The sequence below is a fragment of the Penicillium vulpinum genome (genome assembly GCF_028829585.1).
Source record: "Penicillium vulpinum strain IBT 29486 chromosome Unknown utg000003l_segment0_segment0, whole genome shotgun sequence".
NCBI lineage: Eukaryota > Fungi > Ascomycota > Eurotiomycetes > Eurotiales > Aspergillaceae > Penicillium > Penicillium vulpinum.
The window spans coordinates 750923-768871 of record NW_026643243.1 but is presented as its reverse complement, the minus strand read 5'-3'; the positions used below and the strand labels follow the sequence as shown (position 1 = coordinate 768871).

General features: G+C 50.3%; 5 protein-coding genes across 5 annotated transcripts; all 5 read left to right on the top strand.

The window, feature by feature from the left end:
- Positions 1 to 61: 61 nt before the first annotated feature.
- Positions 62 to 7870, top strand: N7479_005397 (Beige/BEACH domain protein; the record flags this gene model as incomplete). Its single annotated transcript, XM_057253094.1, has 6 exons — positions 62 to 2540; positions 2582 to 2964; positions 3021 to 3471; positions 3540 to 7354; positions 7409 to 7786; positions 7841 to 7870. 6 exons carry the CDS (start codon positions 62 to 64, stop codon positions 7868 to 7870), a joined length of 7536 nt encoding a protein of 2511 aa, XP_057106956.1.
- Positions 7871 to 9001: 1131 nt separating this feature from the next.
- On the top strand, positions 9002 to 10161 carry N7479_005396 (sedoheptulose-7-phosphate:D-glyceraldehyde-3-phosphate transaldolase TAL1; the record flags this gene model as incomplete). Its single annotated transcript, XM_057253093.1, has 4 exons — positions 9002 to 9059; positions 9115 to 9126; positions 9193 to 9476; positions 9541 to 10161. The coding sequence occupies 4 exons, from the start codon at positions 9002 to 9004 to the stop codon at positions 10159 to 10161; spliced, it is 975 nt and encodes a 324-aa protein (XP_057106955.1).
- Positions 10162 to 11105: 944 nt separating this feature from the next.
- Positions 11106 to 12127, top strand: sod1 (superoxide dismutase SOD1; the record flags this gene model as incomplete). Its single annotated transcript, XM_057253092.1, has 5 exons — positions 11106 to 11118; positions 11503 to 11682; positions 11743 to 11894; positions 11954 to 12050; positions 12105 to 12127. 5 exons carry the CDS (start codon positions 11106 to 11108, stop codon positions 12125 to 12127), a joined length of 465 nt encoding a protein of 154 aa, XP_057106954.1.
- Positions 12128 to 12479: 352 nt separating this feature from the next.
- N7479_005394 (putative transcription factor (Snd1/p100)) lies at positions 12480 to 15342 on the top strand (the record flags this gene model as incomplete). Its single annotated transcript, XM_057253091.1, has 2 exons — positions 12480 to 12617; positions 12820 to 15342. The coding sequence occupies 2 exons, from the start codon at positions 12480 to 12482 to the stop codon at positions 15340 to 15342; spliced, it is 2661 nt and encodes an 886-aa protein (XP_057106953.1).
- Positions 15343 to 15870: 528 nt separating this feature from the next.
- On the top strand, positions 15871 to 17382 carry N7479_005393 (SEC14 family lipid-binding protein; the record flags this gene model as incomplete). The annotated part of the gene is made up of 4 exons (XM_057253090.1): positions 15871 to 16136; positions 16228 to 16369; positions 16434 to 16808; positions 16867 to 17382. The coding sequence occupies 4 exons, from the start codon at positions 15871 to 15873 to the stop codon at positions 17380 to 17382; spliced, it is 1299 nt and encodes a 432-aa protein (XP_057106952.1).
- Positions 17383 to 17949: the final 567 nt, after the last annotated feature.

The following is a 17949-nucleotide window of genomic DNA, read 5'->3' as shown; positions in this document are numbered from 1 at the left end:
TGAACATTCACGGTCTCTGATGGTCACACGCCATCGGAGCGGACGTGGATAAGATTTGGCTATGGCTCCGCCGGCCCTCCACCCTCCCTCCCCTTCCGGCTCGACCGAGCGATTGGCTGAAGAGTTAGCCCCAACGATTGAACAGCTCAAGAGCGTCAGTGCAGGCACTGCGATTACTCTGTCCCAAGCCCTCTCGACGACCGAATCCCTTCTTCGCCTGCGCCACACCTTCATAGATGATGCACGTCCACGTACCGCCAAAGATGCATTCCGATATCTCCAGGGCTTTCAAACACTGCTGGCTCTGGCGGACCAGGTAGCCGAGCTCTACGATCCGGTACACAAATCAAAGGAAGAACGAAAAGGCCTGTTAGATATCTTCAAAGATGTCCTCGGTGTATTGGCAGAGGGCCTGAAAGATCATTTTGGCAACAAGCGATATTTTGCTCGAAAGATAGTAGGGGGAGGTATTGCTGCACTGGAACGAAGTCTGACCGCGCTGGTCAAGAAGATAGGCACAACTGAGGGTGACGCGCAACATCTATACGGCGCCATTTTGGCCGCAGCTCTATGCCAGGAGACAGTTTCGGGTATTTTTGTAACGCTGAGCGCTAAGTTTCCCCAGAATATGGACTTCCCGTCTCCGAAAGACGTCCAGGATGCCGTGGATCATTGCATTGGATCGGCCGAGACAGTGGAAGTGCCGGAACTACTTGGACCATTCCTTCGTGTGTGGCTGATGCACTCCTCTTTGTCATCTGGATATGATATATTACGCCTTGCCCTGCCCGCATGTCTCTGCCAATTGGCCTCGCAGTCTCGGAGGAACGTCGTAGCCTTGCATGCCACTGGTATGCTCACCTCGATCCTACCCCTTTTATTCGATGGTGCGCGGTCAGAAAAAGAGAAAGCAATCTACCAAGACCTCGCCCAATTTCTTAGTGTCCAGGGCATGAGTAGCTTGGAAGATGCTGTCACCTTATACCGCCGAGCGCATGAAAACCCACAAGTTCTAAAAGTCCTATTATCTGCTCTCAAATCCTCTAAGGAGCCTCCGTCAATCCAATTTGATATGTCTCGTCATGGATACTGTTCAGTCGAGTTCGCAACACTCGGTCGACCATTCCCTCCTATCAATTCCTCCGGCTACACCCTTGCAGCCTGGGCACGTTTCGACGAGTTCGATTCCAACACGCATACTACTATCTTTGGAGCATTCGATGCAAGTCAAACGTGTTTCATTCTTGCCTACCTCGAAAAGGATACTGGTCACTTTATTCTTCAAACTTCAATTCGAGGCTCCCGTCCCAGTGTTCGGTTCAAGTTGGCGAAATTCAAACAAAATCGCTGGTACCATATCTGTGTTGTTCAAAAGAGACCAAAGCCAATGTCTTCTTCCCGTGCATCTCTTTTCATAGATGGCGAGTTTGTTGAACAACTGAAGATCGAATACCCATCCATTCCTCTAAGTCATCATTCGAGTAAGCCATCCCGCGTGCAGGCATTCTTTGGCACACCTCAAGACCTGGCAATGCGTCTCGGAAAAGGCGTTTCCACTTCTCGGTGGTCTCTTGCCAATGGAATGCTTTTCGACGAGGCCTACAGCGATGACATGATAGCTGTTTTCTACAACCTCGGGCCTCGGTACTATGGAAATTTCCAGGATTGCTTGGGCTCTTTCCAGACATACAAGGCCTCTGCGACTCTCAACCTACGGAATGAACATCTTCATCCAGGTAAAGAGGAAGCCTCGGACATTGTTACTGCCATCCGCAAACGTGCGAGTACGTTGATTCGTGAAAGTTCGATTTTGATCAACGTTTCTTCTGTTGCCGTTCTTGATGACGATGATAGCAATAATGTCGACGAATCACAGTTGATAAAATGCCTCTCACGGCAGGCAGCAAAGAGTCTGCAACAGCTAACAAAGTCGGGAGGCAATGCTGTTGCTGTTAACGGCGCCACTCCAGCTATCAATGACGGCTTAACACAGCCTCAGGGTGTCGGCATCCTGACCGGTGATCCCGTCGTTGTCGTACCTAAGGCGATGGATGATGCTAGTTGGTGTCTAGGTGGCTGCGCCGCCGTCCATCTCAGTTTGATCAAGGCGGCGAACACCACAGAGAGTACCCGCATGGCCGTGGAGGCTCTTTACGAAGCAGTACAGGATAACTGGAGAAACAGCGAGGCCATGGAAAGAGAAAATGGCTATGGTATCCTTGCAGCCTTATTACGGGAGAAGCTTGGATTCTTGGGGAATTCTCCAACCACGCTTAAAATCCCCGTGGCTAGCTCCGATCCCCAGGAGCTGGCTTCCTTAATGCTTGATGTGCTACGTTTGACTCTTAAGTTTGTTGGTTATGACTTCGAGACTCCCAAGCACTCCATCATCACGAACCCGCTCGCCTATCGTGTCCTGCTCGTAGACATGGACGTCTGGAGACTCGGAGAATCTCAGGTGATTGGGTTGTATTACTCTCAATTCCGCACGTTTGCCACCGATAGCAACTATCGCCGATTCAACGCTAGGCGTCTTGGTCGTATGCGTGAGTTTTCTTCCTCGTGACACTGCCATTCCTAGTATTCAAGCTGACCAAACCAGGTGTCAGCAAGAAGTTACTAGAAACTTTGAAGGATGGGGAGCTGACCGAAGAGTCTCTTCAACCTTGCTTGTTGGCTTTCCGCTCGTTAATGGAGAGCAGTCCCTCTCCCGACCTTCTTCGATCACTAGCTTTGTCCATCACATATGCACTCCATAAGCCAAAGACTTCGACAAACCTTCAGAGAAAGAAGAGTGTTCGGTATTTGGCTACATCGCCTCGACCTGCATCTGCAAAATCTGAAACCAAGTATCTTCCCAGCGTGACCTTGGGCATTGAAATGTTACGGCTGTACTCTTCTGTGTTGTGTAACCCACATGACCCTACAGCATTGAGGAAATTTGCCAAGGCTGTCACAAACAAGGTATGTGGATGATCATTTGCCTTAGATAGAGTTTCTTGTTCTAACCATTTATGCAGTGGCTTCTTTATCTCATGTGCGAGGATGAGCCCGAGATTGTACTACTTGCAACAAAGATCTTGGCACGCTTAGTCGTGGTCATTGGCAGTGGATACAGCAAGAAGTTCGCGGAGAAGAGTGGTGGATACATCATTCTAGAACACCGTCTGAAGAGATGGTGGGATGTTCCTGCATTGTGGCCTATTTGCTTTTCTATCTTTTTTGGCGTTGATCATGCGTTGCTGAATCTCGACAAACCCCTCGATCCATCCGAGTTGCTTAGGGCTTTCTTAGTCGAAGGAGATGTGAAGGTCGTCTTCCCAGATATGCTACCCGTTGTTGTGAATATGCTGAAGAACGGAGTGCGCAATTTGGCCATGACAACCGATCCGCAAGAACGCACCAAGGGCGCTCTGGAAGAGCGTGCTGCCAAATGCGCCAAACCCAAAATGAACTCTCTGACGTTCCTTGGTAGGTTCTCACCCCAGATAGCCATTGTCTGGTCTTTTTTTTTTACTCACATTGTTTTCTACTGTTAGATGCTACTTCCTCAGACCAGAACATACATGGGTTTGCTCTCGTCAATTCGATTGTTCAATTTTTGGAAGAAGCACGCACCAGATCACCAAGTTTCCAAGATTTCACTGCACAATCTACTTACGTGCAGGAGCTGCTTTCTGTGATCTATCCCGTTGTTGTTGGTGCTGATACCGTCAGCCCCGACACGGAATTGAATTTCCGGCACAATGGACTCAGTTTTGATGACAGCAACCTAGTACTCCGACCGCGATCGAGCACTAACAATCCATTGACAGCACTGCAGACGACAATGGTTGAGTCCGTGGGTGGCCCCGATGAAAGCACCGGATCTTTGAGACGTGGCTCATCCTTTATTTTGGTCTCTCCTGATAAGTCCAAGTATCAGCCCTCTTCTGCACGGATACGGCGTTTTGTGAACCCAACCTTTGCTGGAAATAAGGCTGCCGCAGATCATCCAGTCATTAAGGCAGTCTTCAGACTTGTGTTGGGCGTCTTCGAGGATCAGCTTTTGGGGCGCAAAGACTTTTCCGGCCTTGGTCTTTATCTCAAGACTCCACCGGGCTTCCTGGAACACCAAGCGTACTTCAATTCTTGGATTTTCGGTTGTATGCTTTCGGAACTGCAAGATATACCATTGGTCCGACCAGGTCTGCTTCATGAGACTCGGACACTTACGAACCTCGGGCGATTCGCGACACATTTGATGGAGGCAGTATACGAAGGCTGGTTCATGAACGGAGCGTCATCCACACTCGAGTTTATTGGTACAATTTTGGAATATCTCCAGCGACCGGACATATCTCAACTGAAAAGCATTCGTTTATGTAGCCAGGCTACCGCAACGATTCGCTCAACTCTGTACAAAGTTATCTTATTTCAGTTGTCAGAAGCGGATGACAACGAAACTGTGACATTGCTAAATCGATTGAACTATTGGCAGGTGGTCCTTCTGTCGGCGGCTGAGACCCAATATAAACACCTACACCTACTATGCTATCTGTTGTACACCAAATTGATCAGCACGAATGGTGATGTTCGCTCAGCTGCTACCCGCTTATGGAGAATCATATTGGTCCAGGCGCCGGATGAGGTAACAACCCTTCTCAGCCATGGGTCTGTCTCTCTCCAGCGTCGGTTGGCTGATGGCTTCGATACTCTTTCGGGAATGGAAGACGAAGCTTTCCTGCAATGGATCGATACCCAGCGCGACGATCTAGATGCCTTGTTCTTCGGTGTATTTTCTCGGTTGTGGGATACATTCGTCCACGAGGAGAACACAAGCACCGAGGAATCCGTCAGGTCTCGAGTATCTAAACGTAAAGAAAAACTCAGACAATGGGCTCAGATTGAGAAATTTGACGAAGAGATGACGCGAAAGCATGAGGCTACTTTGCCACATTGGATCTCGAACATTGCAGCATCCGAGTTCTTGAAGTCTCAACGATTCTTGCAAGATCTTCAGGATAGCTCTACTTTCATGTGGTCAGCTTTCTCCGACTTACTACTTGACTTGCGACGGCCAGGTGGCCTTCTCGCAGAAGAAAAGGAGAGGAGATGGTGGCTAGACCAGACAGAAGGTCGCAGCCGTATGCGACTACGTCTGGTTCCAGACGAGTCGGGCGATCGACAGGACTATCAGCCTAAGCGTAAAGCCTCCGAGCCTCCAGCAATCAAAATCGACACTCGCATACGTGCACTCTCGGAAGGTGAAACGTTGACAGCGTCTCATCCGGTAACAGGGGAAGAGGAGAATGTGGAAAGCGGGTCGCCGAACGGCGATGCCGACAACCAGAGCCTTATGGAGGATAACTTCGAGATGATTGACGACCCTAAAATCGACTTCGAAGACTATGAAGATAGAAACCGGAAGGTGATGCGATCTCTTCGACGTGGCGATCAGGTTCAAAGCGTGTGTAACTTGTCTCGAATCATTGGCCTAGAAGCAGTGGAAGGTATCTCAATTCTCGGCAAAGACTGCATCTACATCCTGGACAATTTCTTCCAGAGAGCCGACGGTGAGATTGTGAACGTCTGGCAAGCCCCCAACGAGGAACGAGATCCCTATGTGCGCATGATCTCTGGTCGCGAATCAAATGATCCCCGCTCGCAGGAGCACGAGACAAGGAGCTGGAAATGGTCTGATTTAGTCAGCGTTTCCAAGCGTCGCTTCCTTTTCCGTGATGTTGCTCTTGAGATCTTCTTTACAGATGGCACCAGCTATTTGCTGACGTTACTCTCTGCACGGGCTCGAGACGACCTCTACAACCAATTGGCTATCAAGGCACCCCAGGTGACGGGAAGCACCGGACACTCACGACCAGAAGACATCTGGCGATTCGAAACCCTTCGCAGTCAAGATGATGCACCACAAACTCTCGGGTCTAAGTTTGCTAGTGTCTTCGGTCACCTTCCGGCAAATCCAGCAACACGAAAATGGGTCAAGGGTGAAATTTCGAACTTCCATTATCTGATGTTGATCAACACCTTTGCTGGGCGTACGTTCAACGACTTGACTCAATACCCCGTTTTCCCATGGGTTTTGGCAGACTATACAAGCGAGGAACTTGACCTTAACAACCCGGCCACATTCCGGGATCTATCCAAGCCTATGGGTTGCCAAACACCAGAGCGAGAAATGGGCTTCCGTGAGCGATACAATGCTTTTGCTGAGATGGGCGACGCTGATTCTCCCCCTTTCCATTATGGAACACATTACTCCTCTGCTATGATTGTCAGCTCCTACCTTATTCGGCTGCAACCATTCGTTAAGTCATATCTTCTACTCCAGGGCGGCTCCTTTGATCATGCTGATCGCCTCTTCTATTCAATCCGCAAGGCATGGGAGTCGGCATCGCGAGGGAACATGACCGATGTTAGAGAACTGACCCCTGAATTCTTCTATCTTCCGGAATTCCTCGTGAACTCCAACCATTATGACTTTGGCCTTCTCCAAAACATGACCACAGCCATTGACTCGGTCGAATTGCCACCCTGGGCAAAGGGCGACCCCAAGATCTTCATTGCAAAGCATCGGGAGGCACTTGAGAGCCCCTATGTGTCCGAGAACCTGCATCACTGGATTGATCTTGTTTTCGGCAGCAAGCAAAAGGGCGAGGCAGCTGTCGAGGCCGTCAACGTTTTCCATCACCTCTCATACAAAGGTGCCAAAGACTTGGATGCCATTGATGACCCAATGGAACGGTTAGCTACCATAGGCATTATTCACAACTTCGGGCAAACTCCTCACCAAATCTTCCAACGATCTCACGCCCAAAGGGAAAATCAGCGGCACCGCATACCCAGGCTAGATACTCTTGCAGAATCCCTAACTCAAATGCCTCTGTCTCTGCTTGACATTGAAGAACGAGTAGCCACCCTATCGATGAAACAAGACCGTTTGTTGTGTACCGCGGCCCTGAGGCTCAACGTGCCGCCGGCCTATGACTACTACATGGAATGGGGATTCTTCGATGGCAGTGTTCGTTTCTACGCCGCCGATACTCGCAAGCTGCTGGGCCACTTTGAGCATCTTCATGTTGGCCAATTATCTCATGCCAGCTTTGCAGATTCTCGCACCCTGGTCACCTGCGGTACGGACTGTACCATTTCATTATGGACGGTCACTGCAACCTCTAAGGCTGTTGATTTACAGCCTATCGGGTCGCTCTTCGGCCATCGAGCCCCTGTCACTGTCCTCGCCGTTTCGCGCTCCTTCAGTGCTTTATTGTCTGCCTCTCATGACGGGCAGGTTATGTTATGGGATCTCAATCGACGATCCTTTGTGCGAGCCCTTCCTACCGGCGGTGCAGTTGATGTATGTGTCCCTCCTTTTTATCATCTTCTGTTCTTTACTAACAAATCAAATTAGTGCGCTCGAATCAACGATGTCACTGGAGATATTATGGTTTGTCGCGGCAGTCGCTTGACATTATATACCCTCAATGGCGTAGTGTTGGTTGACCAACCAGTCTGCGATTCGAGCGAAGACCATGTCTTGTCCTGCGTCTTCTATGAGGGTGTACAGAATGAATGGTTGGAGCGTGAATTGGTGTTGACAGGCCATACTCGCGGTGTGGTCAATATCTGGAGCAAAAATATTCGCGATGGTCGCTTTGAACTAGAGTTGATTCGACAGTTGCATCATACTGATAGCAGTCGTGACACTGGTGCCAATATCAGTGCCGGTATCAGTTGTATTTTGACTCTACCCCACGTGGTCTATACGGGGGATGAGGCTGGCCGAGTGGTGAGTTTGATTACGTCGATACGTGTTTAATTGACGAAGCTAACATGATGGTAGTATGAATGGAACTGCATCCAACGCCGTTGATTTTACCGGTCTTCTAAGACTATTCTAACACGCTCCATTTCTCCTTGATCTTATGTTCGTTCATAGCCAAAAATCATATTTAGCAACCAATTTCTGGCACTCGGTCCCTTTCCCTTTTCGTTCTACTATGCATCTGTCTCTCACACCTGTTGCCATTCCAAGGGTGAATTTGAGCTCAGTCCCGTGGATTCTTTGAAATGCTTCTACATGTAGTGTACAAGCTGCACTTGGGCATATAAGACGCAGAGCCCCTCGATCATGAACGAGGTCGAGTCTAAGTCAACGACAAAAACAAGTATAACTAGTGCTCACCCGGCGGTCGAGCCCACGGACTAAAGCACGATGCTGCACGAGGACATGGGGCAACCGCACTAACGGGAGGATATTCGATCGACAACGCGACACGAAAGACAATGTAGGAAAAGCTTCCCCACAAAATATACCTACCTTAGGCCAGAGGAAATGACTTATGCATAGATATATGTATGTATATGTATGTAAAAGTCTATCTGTTGTATAAGCGGCGTTTGTGACTTCCATTTCAGCCGGCGTTCATTCAAAAACTATGCCCCGTAGCCAAGTCGTTCGGAAATCATATTTTTCCATAACTAGCCGTCGAGACGTATTTATCCGGGCCCCCGGTGAACATTGCAAAGACCGCTGCATTAGTGGGCCGTCGTCCGGTCTACCATCCTCCGGTTGGGGGAAGGCGGAGCACTCTGCGCCGGATTTGGGATTGTAGCACAACTGCTCAAGCTGCTCAAGGAGGATAGGTATGAAGTTATATTTGAATTGATTCATTAGGATATGTATAGAAAGACCGCAAAAGATTGAAAAAGAGGAGTCAAGAAGCTAAGAAGCAATTGCAAAAAGAAAGAAGTTATACGTGTGAAAAAAAGGGCAGCTCTCTGATTTCATCGCGCAGCGTCATTTGCCCCACCATCCCACCTAGGAAACGTGGCACAGACCAAATACTTCCGTTTACTATTGTAATTACATACTAAACCTAAGTACCCGACAATTGATCTGGTTCTGGTCCATGACACCACCCCTCCTCCTAAATACCGTGCCGCCCGCCACCCTTCTTCTCTCTTCTTCATACTTTCTCTATCTCACTTTCAATTCATAAAAATGTCTTCTTCTCTCGAACAGCTCAAGGCCTCCGGCACCGTCGTCGTTTGCGACTCTGGTAAGCTATTCCTGCCTCGGCTGCATCGAAAAACACGCTAACACTGAATTTCTAGGTGACTTCGCCAGTATGTATTCCAGATTACTTGAAATATCGGTTCCAGCATTGGACGGCTAGCTAACGTAAACCACAGCTATTGGCAAGTACAAGCCCCAGGATGCCACCACCAACCCTTCTTTGATTCTGGCTGCTTCTAAGAAGCCCGAGTATGCCGCTCTCATCGACACTGCCGTCGCCTACGGCAAGCAGAACGGAAAGACCCTCGATGAGCAGGTTGAGGCCACTCTCGACCGTCTCCTCGTTCAGTTCGGCAAGGAGATTCTTAACATCATTCCCGGCAAGGTCTCCACCGAGGTTGACGCCAAGCTGTCCTTCGATACCCAGGCTTCCGTCGACAAGGCTCTTGAGATCATCAAGGTATATTCACAAGTCCACTTTGGGATAACTTCTGGACAATTTCAAGCTAACCCTTGCGACTCAGCTCTACGCCGACAACGGTATCTCCAAGGACCGTGTCCTGATCAAGATTGCCTCCACCTACGAGGGCATCAAGGCCGCTCACATCCTCCAGTCCCAGCACGGCATTAACTGCAACCTGACCCTCATGTTCTCTCTGGTTCAGGCCATTGCCGCCGCCGAGGCCGGTGCCTACCTCATCTCTCCCTTCGTCGGTCGCATTCTTGACTGGTACAAGGCTGCCCACAAGCGCGACTACACCCCCCAGGAGGACCCCGGTGTCAAGTCCGTCCAGGACATCTACAACTACTACAAGAAGTTCGGCTACAACACCATTGTCATGGGTGCCTCTTTCCGCAACGTTGGCGAGATCACTGAGCTCGCTGGTTGCGACTACCTGACCATCTCCCCCAACCTCCTCGAGGACCTCTACAACTCCACCGAGGCCGTTCCCCAGAAGCTCAATGCTGCCAATGCCACCACCCTCGATATCAAGAAGCGCGAGTACCTCAACAACGAGGCTGCTTTCCGCTTCGACTTCAACGAGGAGGCTATGGGTGTCGAGAAGCTGCGTGAGGGTATCTCCAAGTTCGCTGCTGATGCCGTTACCCTCAAGGAGCTCCTTGCCAAGAAGATCCAGGCTTAGATGTTCTGACATTCTTTTAATTGTTTAATTTTTTGTAAATTGGCGATCTCCCCAAAATTGGAATCGGTAGATACGAATTGATGAATTTGTCTCAAGTGCTTCAGTGCTATTATTATTCTCCAACGTCGGTAGAACAACAATACTGCAACATAAATTAGAGTGACACTTCAGTTTTAGCACCCCTTCTGCTACCGCCTTTATCAGTAGCTATACCGCCTGCACAACTTAATATACCGCCCACCATCCTGGGTAGTTGATTGGTGAATAGAGAACTGGCAAAATTCAGATTACTAACAGTGTAGGACCTTTTGCACAGGTGAGGGGTAAGCTTCACGGATATGGGCTTGGGGAATCTAGCCAGGTCCGCTTATTCAGAACCCCCCGCATCGGACTAATCTATGCCCTTCTAATTGTAGCTATGGTATCATTTTATTACTATTGATACATTTGATATTACCCGAGGTTATGTCAATTGCTATTAGGATAGAGCTTTGGATGTGAAACATATGTGCAACAATATACATCACACACTGCTCTAGGCACTAGGGGGAAGACAAAACAATGAAGAGAGGTAGTATAGACATCGACATACATATTGTAGTACATAGCAGCAAATACAAACATACTTGAAAATTGAAGGGTTCAAGTTACGATGGATGTACTTTGTAATTAATAATTATGTCATTCCCCCGAATTCCGACTCGCCGCCCACTTGGGAAGGTGGGGGATGTTTTGGTGTGGTATTAAGTACCAAGTACTGGTGGACATGGCCTTTTTTATACTACAATACATGTACCAGGTACCTTGTTGATACAAAGTTGTAGAGTCACGTCAACATCATCCGCCTTATTATCTTCGCCCGCCCACTTCCTCTCCTCTTCTTTCACAATACCCATCTTCTTCAATCTTCAAATCTTCAATCTAAAACATCTTAAATAATCAAAATGGTTAAGGCTGGTAAGTAATTCCCATTGGTTCTCTCTGGGCCATTAAGATCTTCAGGTCCAAGTTCCCCACGAGCTGTGGGAAGGGGACCTTGGGTGTGAGCAGATTTGAGCACCTTGTGACCCTGAGCCCAACTCCGGGCCTATCGGCTTGCATCCTCGCTCAAGCTCTCCACTGCTGTCTGGATGTCTGCCCATGCCCCGGGGACAGATCTGGGAGATCATCGCTGCTCATTTGCTAGAAGGGCGCAATTCTGATCCTGGGCCAGTGCGGCACCACCCGTTGCTGAGGCTGAGACCCAGACCCCAAGGACCTGAAGATCCAGTAGCCAGAATGACGGGCAGCCTTCCATAAGCCTTCTAGAACAATTCATTGACCATTTTTCTTTTCTTGCAGTTGCTGTCCTCCGTGGTGACGCTAAGGTCGCCGGCACCGTTACCTTCGAGCAGGCTAACGAGAGTGCCCCCACCACCATCACTTGGAACATCACTGGCCACGACGCCAACGCTGAGCGTGCTTTCCACGTTCACCAGTTCGGTGACAACACCAACGGCTGCACCTCCGCTGGCCCTCACTGTACGTCATTCGTGATCAGCCAAAGATAAAGAGGAAGGATCGAATATTGATCGCTTCTAGTCAACCCCTTCGGCAAGAACCACGGTGCCCCCACCGACACCGACCGTCACGTTGGTGACCTTGGCAACTTCCAGACCGATGCTGAGGGTAACGCCCGCGGCTCCAAGGAGGACAACCTCGTCAAGCTGATTGGCGCCGAGTCCGTTCTGGGCGTGAGTTTATAATTGATGCCTGGCATTGCCCTAACATATTGCTAACCTATTCTGCTTAGCGCACTCTTGTCGTCCACGCCGGTACTGATGACCTTGGCAAGGGTGGTAACGAGGAGTCCAAGAAGACCGGTAACGCAGGTCCCCGCCCTGCTTGCGGTAAGTTCATGAAGGCGTGCTGTAGTGGAGATGAATGCTAATAAGATGTTTTAGGTGTCATTGGTATTGCCGCATAAATGTGCAGCTCTATCCCCTTTTGAAACCTGGATTTGGATATCCCCGTAATTGGTGGATGAGAAATGCAAGATACTCCGTCTAGGAAACATGAATGAATGCCAATTTGACATGTGTATATTTTGGGTAGCTATCGATGATTGACTAGCTTCGATCTTCGATGCTTCGTAGAACTTTCCGTAGAGCTCGGATTGGCTGACCGCTTTCCCCCACAAGTCTAAACACCGGCCACGTTTCCCCTCAGGACATTCCCCTTGCTCTCACTTCCTATTCTCTCCCTTTTACCTTCTTTTCTTCTGGTCCTGTCTTCAATCTCATCACAATTGTGTGGTAGTGGAGACTGTTTCATTCACTATGCCTTTTGAAGCCCGGGTTAAGGCCGTCCTGTCTGGTGACACGGTCGTGCTGTCGCATGTCACCAACCCTTCACAAGAACGTATCCTGAGCTTGGCTTATGTCTCTGCTCCGAGATTAAGGAGAGAGGGTGATGAGGTAGGTGCATCATTGAGATTAATTGCCCGTTGATTGCACTATTGAAAGGCCAGATCGTTGCTTGTTGTGATCTCCACTGTGTGATCTCCACTGTGTGATCTTTTTTATTCATATAAGCTATGCACAGCATTGTGTGAAATATCCATAGCGAAAGGAGAAGTGAGAAAAGCGAAATGAGGCTAATATAAAGAATCAATCACAGCCATACGCCTTCCAATCCCGTGAATTCCTCCGTGAGCTCCTTGTCGGCAAAGTCGTCCAGTTCCACGTTGTCTACACAATTCCCACCGGTGCCAAGCGCGACTACGGTACCATCAAGCTGCCCGGCTTCGATGCCTCATTGCCCGATATCAGTGTGCAGGAGGGCTGGACAAGGGTTCGCGAAGAAGCAGGCAAACGCTCAGATGAATCTGAGGAGACCATTGCACTCCTAGAACGCCTACGGGCATTGGAATCCCTCGCCCAGGAAGAAGGAAAGGGAACTTGGGCTGGTGGCGACGATGCCCATATCGATACTACCTACGAGTTGACTGGCGCTCGGGATTTGGTTAAGCGTAACTTGGGACAACAGTTGGAGGGTATTATCGAGAAGGTCCTGAACGGTGACCGTGTTGTGCTGCGTTTGCTGCTCAAGCCCCAGGAACACATTCAGACTGTCATTGCTATTGCTGGTATTCGGGCACCATCTGCTAAGCGCACAACCGCTGATGGCAAAGAGACCGCGGCTGAGCCGTTCGGCGATGAGGCACACCAGTTTGTTGAGGAACGATTGTTGCAGCGCAAGGTCAAGGTTTCTCTGCTTGGTGTTACGCCGCAGGGACAGATTGTTGCCACCCTCCTCCACCCCAATGGAAACATCTCTCGCTTCCTTCTTGAGGCTGGTCTGGCCCGCTGCCAGGATCACCACTCTACACTTTTGGGTCCGGACATGGCTCTTCTCCGCCAAGCGGAACTCACAGCGAAGGCTGACCGCAAGGGATTGTGGGTTAGCCACACAGGATCCACGGCTGCTGGTGCCGCGGCTGTGGACTATGTTGTCACTCGTGTTTTGAATGCAGATACCCTCTTCATCCGCAATAAGGCTGGCCAGGAGAAGAAGATCAGTCTCGCCAGTATTCGTCAGCCGAAGCCCTCCGATCCCAGCCAGGCTCCCTTTGGTGCTGAGGCGAAGGAGTTCCTGCGCAAGCGGGTGATCGCCAAGCATGTCATGGTCACTGTGAACGGCAAGAAGCCCGCAAACGAAGGCTACGAGGAGCGCGAGGTCGCTACTGTTGTGCAGGGCAACACCAATATTGGTCTGGCCCTTGTGGAGGCTGGTTACTCCTCTGTGATTCGCCACCGTATGGATGACACTGACCGGTCTCCCGACTACGATGCGCTGCTCGTTGCTGAGGCTGATGCCCAGAAGGAAGGCCGTGGAATGTGGTCTTCCAAGCCTCCCAAGACGAAGCAGGTGGTGGACTACTCAGAGAGCGTGCAAAAGGCCAAGCTCGAGCTTGGTATCTTGCAGCGTCAAAAGCGTGTTCCCGCTGTTGTCGACTTTGTCAAGTCTGGTTCTCGTTTCACTGTTCTCGTTCCTCGTGACAATGCTAAATTGACTCTCGTCCTTTCTGGCATCCGTGCTCCTCGCTCTTCCCGCGGACCCGGCGACGCCGGCGAGCCTTTCGGCCAGGAGGCCCACGACCTTGCCAACCGCCGCTGCATGCAGCGCGACGTTGAGATTGATGTTGAGACCATTGATAAGGTTGGTGGATTCATCGGTAGCTTGTACATCAACAAGGAGAACTTCACAACCGTTCTGCTGGAGGAGGGTTTCGCCACCGTCCACGCATACTCGGCTGAGCAGTCTGGTCACGCCGCCGAGTATTTCGCTGCTGAACAGCGGGCTAAGGATGCCCGTAAGGGTATGTGGCATGACTGGGACCCCGTCAAGGCGGCAGCTGAGGCCGAGGAAGCCGAGGCCGCTACCAACGGCACTGGGACCGAGAGCGATGCCGCCCCCGCACAGCGTCGCAAAGACTACCGCGACGTTATGGTTACATACATCGACCCTACCTCCGCCAAGCTTAAGCTGCAACAGATCGGCACCGGCACCAACGCACTCACCGAGCTGATGCGCGCTTTCCGCACATTCCACCTTAACAAGGCCAACGACACCCCGCTGCCAGGCCCTCCCAAAGCTGGTGAATGGGTTGCTGCCCAGTTCACCGAAGACGGCGACTGGTACCGCGCCAAGGTGCGCCGCAACGACCGCGAGAAGGAGCAGGCTGAGGTGGTCTACCTCGACTTCGGTAACTCCGAGATTTTGCCATGGGCATCACTCCGCCCTCTCACCCAACCCCAGTTCTCCAGCCAGACCCTTCGCCCCCAAGCCGTCGATGCAGTCCTCTCCCTCCTGCAGTTCCCCACCTCCGAGGATTACCTTGAGGACGCCGTCGGCTTCGTCGGCGACCAGACCTTCGACCGCCAGCTTGTCGCAAACGTTGACCACGTTGACCAGGATGGTACCCTGTACGTCACCCTCCTCGACCCTACTGCTTCCAAGAACCTGGACAACAGTATCAACGCCGATATCATTCACGAGGGTTTGGCCATGGTGCCCCGCAAGTTGAAGGCATGGGAGCGCGCCTCCGTTGAGACCCTCGCCAACTTACGCACCCTCGAGGAGGAGGCCAAGGCTGAGCGCCGTGGTATGTGGGAGTATGGTGATTTGACCGAGGACTAATTTATTGTATCTTTTTTTGGAATTTGGAGCTGTATGAGGGCGATTTGTACAGATATGGTTGGGGTTGGCCTTATGACTAGCATCTGGCTGTGCCATGTACACTGAAATACGGGGTGCTTGGTTTAATTTAGGCCGGAATTATATTGTATTTTTCTGTTTTCATGCCCTCCCAAAACAACAGCAAGTCTGATTTTATCTGGAGGTCCGTTACTAGGGCTGGTTACCTTGGTTAATGCTGCCAATTAGCTTTGCTGGCTGATAAATCTACTTCAGCGGAAGTGTTTTTGGCAGATGAGGAATATTCTAACTCAACGACGTTCAATATTCTCAAAAGAGACCTAAATCTCACCTCAAAATAGGTGATAACAGAAATGAGATGTATCACAAATGAGAGTCAAAGCACCCGGCCTCGGGACCAAACCCAGATCTATTTCACCGCCTCTTTCCCTCCGCCACCTCCGAGATCTATTTTAGATGGTCGATCGCTCTTTCAAAAAAGTAAACAAACTAAGAAAATAAGCGTTCACCATGTTTTGGGGCAACAAAACTCCACAGGAACCCGAACAAGACCTGGCGCGCACTGATTCAGCCAAGAACGATCCCGCCGCTTCCGCCTCCCAAGCTTCTGGTACAGCATGGCTCGTCGGGCACTTGCACCACCTTACACCGGAGCAGGAGAAAAAGCTGCAGGAGTTCAAGGCAGTATGCGCTGAGCGCAAATACTACACGCCTGCTGTGGAACAGTCAGATGGCGTCGACGCGAAGCCTGCCAGCCACGACGATGCGACTTTATTGTATGTGGCGTCCCCGCGTTTTACCCCAACCCAGCTATAGATGGACAAATCAAACAGAATGACCGAGTGCTGATTTTGAATATTTGCGCAGGCGATTCCTCCGAGCTCGCAAGTTCGATGTCGAGGGCGCGTGGGCTCAATTTAAGGACACCGAAGACTGGCGCAAAGATAACGCCATCGAGAAGCTATACGAGAATATTAGCGTGGACTCATACGAGGCCGCTCGACGAATGGTACGTTTCATAATACTTTGCGAACGAGAGCACAAATCCCATGCTAACGTCTACTGTCCTACAGTATCCCCAATGGACAGGCCGTCGCGATCGTCGCGGAATCCCTGTCTATGTCTTCCAGATCCGCCACCTGGATAACAAGGCAATTGCCGCTTACAACTCCACCATGACTACTGGTACACCCGAAACTCACAAATCATCCACAGTCCCTGCGCGCTTGTTGAACCTCTTCGCTTTGTATGAGAATCTCCTCCGGTTCGTGATGCCGCTCTCTTCCGCGCTGCCACGTCCGAACCCAGAGACGCCTATCGTGACGTCGACCAATATCGTGGATGTCAGCGGTGTCGGGCTGAAGCAGTTCTGGAACTTGAAGAGTCATATGCAGGATGCTAGTGTTTTGGCCACGGCGCATTACCCCGAGACATTGGATCGAATCTTTGTAAGCTATCCCTCCTTTGAAGATTGAAGATAAGATCTGGAAATTAACTCACTGTTAGATTATCGGAGCACCCTCATTCTTCCCAACAGTCTGGGGTTGGATCAAGCGTTGGTTCGACCCAGGCACCACCTCGAAGATCTTCATTCTCTCCGCCGCAGAGGTGGGACCCACTCTCACTTCCTTCATGGAACCGTCCGTCATCCCCAAGGCATACGGCGGTGAGCTGGAGTGGTCGTGGGGCGATATGCCGAACTTGGACGAGCCCAGCCGTGAACTTCTCCGCGGCATCGAGCAGCCGCTCGTCGATGGCAAAACTCGCAAAGATATCCTCAAGGGTCCTGTGTTGTTCGAGGGTGATCACCTCCAGGTGCTGGGAACTGTGGATGGAAAGGACCGCAGAGAAATCATTCCCGTCCCGAAGGCACAGGCTTCGGCTAACTCCGTGCCAGCGGAGAATGCTGGGTCTAGTGATGCAGAGACTAAAGTAGACGATAACGAGAAGGCTGTTGACGACGTGGCGGCTAAGGTGAACCAATTATCCGTGCATGAGACTCAGAATACTGTTGCCGCATAGAGCACATAGAATGGCAGCAGGAATAATCGTGTTGGGCTTTGTGTTTGGACATACCATTAGCGATGTGACATAGGACAAGATAGCGCTGATCTCAATACCGAGGTATGTTTTTTTTTCCTTATGTTTTGTTGAATATCTGTATCTTTGTATTACTGGGAAATTATATGTGTCTACACACGCGTCTATTGTTATTGCATGATGTAGTGGCCTGATCTTCCAATATTAATATACTGTCTCTTTGGGTTGCTTTGGCTTGTTCTCTATATGTGGAATGAACTCTTTAAATTGCTATGATACTTGCTTGATCCATGTTTGACATGTGATCAGGCGAGTTGACCCAGTGTCAAGTCCGTAAGAGCACCATGTGTGTACTGTCTTCCCAACACAGGCACAATATAAGAGGAATCAACCTGATTAACCCGTGATATCAGAATTTCCTGCCAGATCCAGCCATTCCACCACTACACTGAGACAAGTCAAGGGAAGAGAAGAAGAGACTCTAATGGTGGATGCGTGGTGATATATCAAAAACAAAGACAATCCCTCCAATTACTCCCAGCGCAGGAT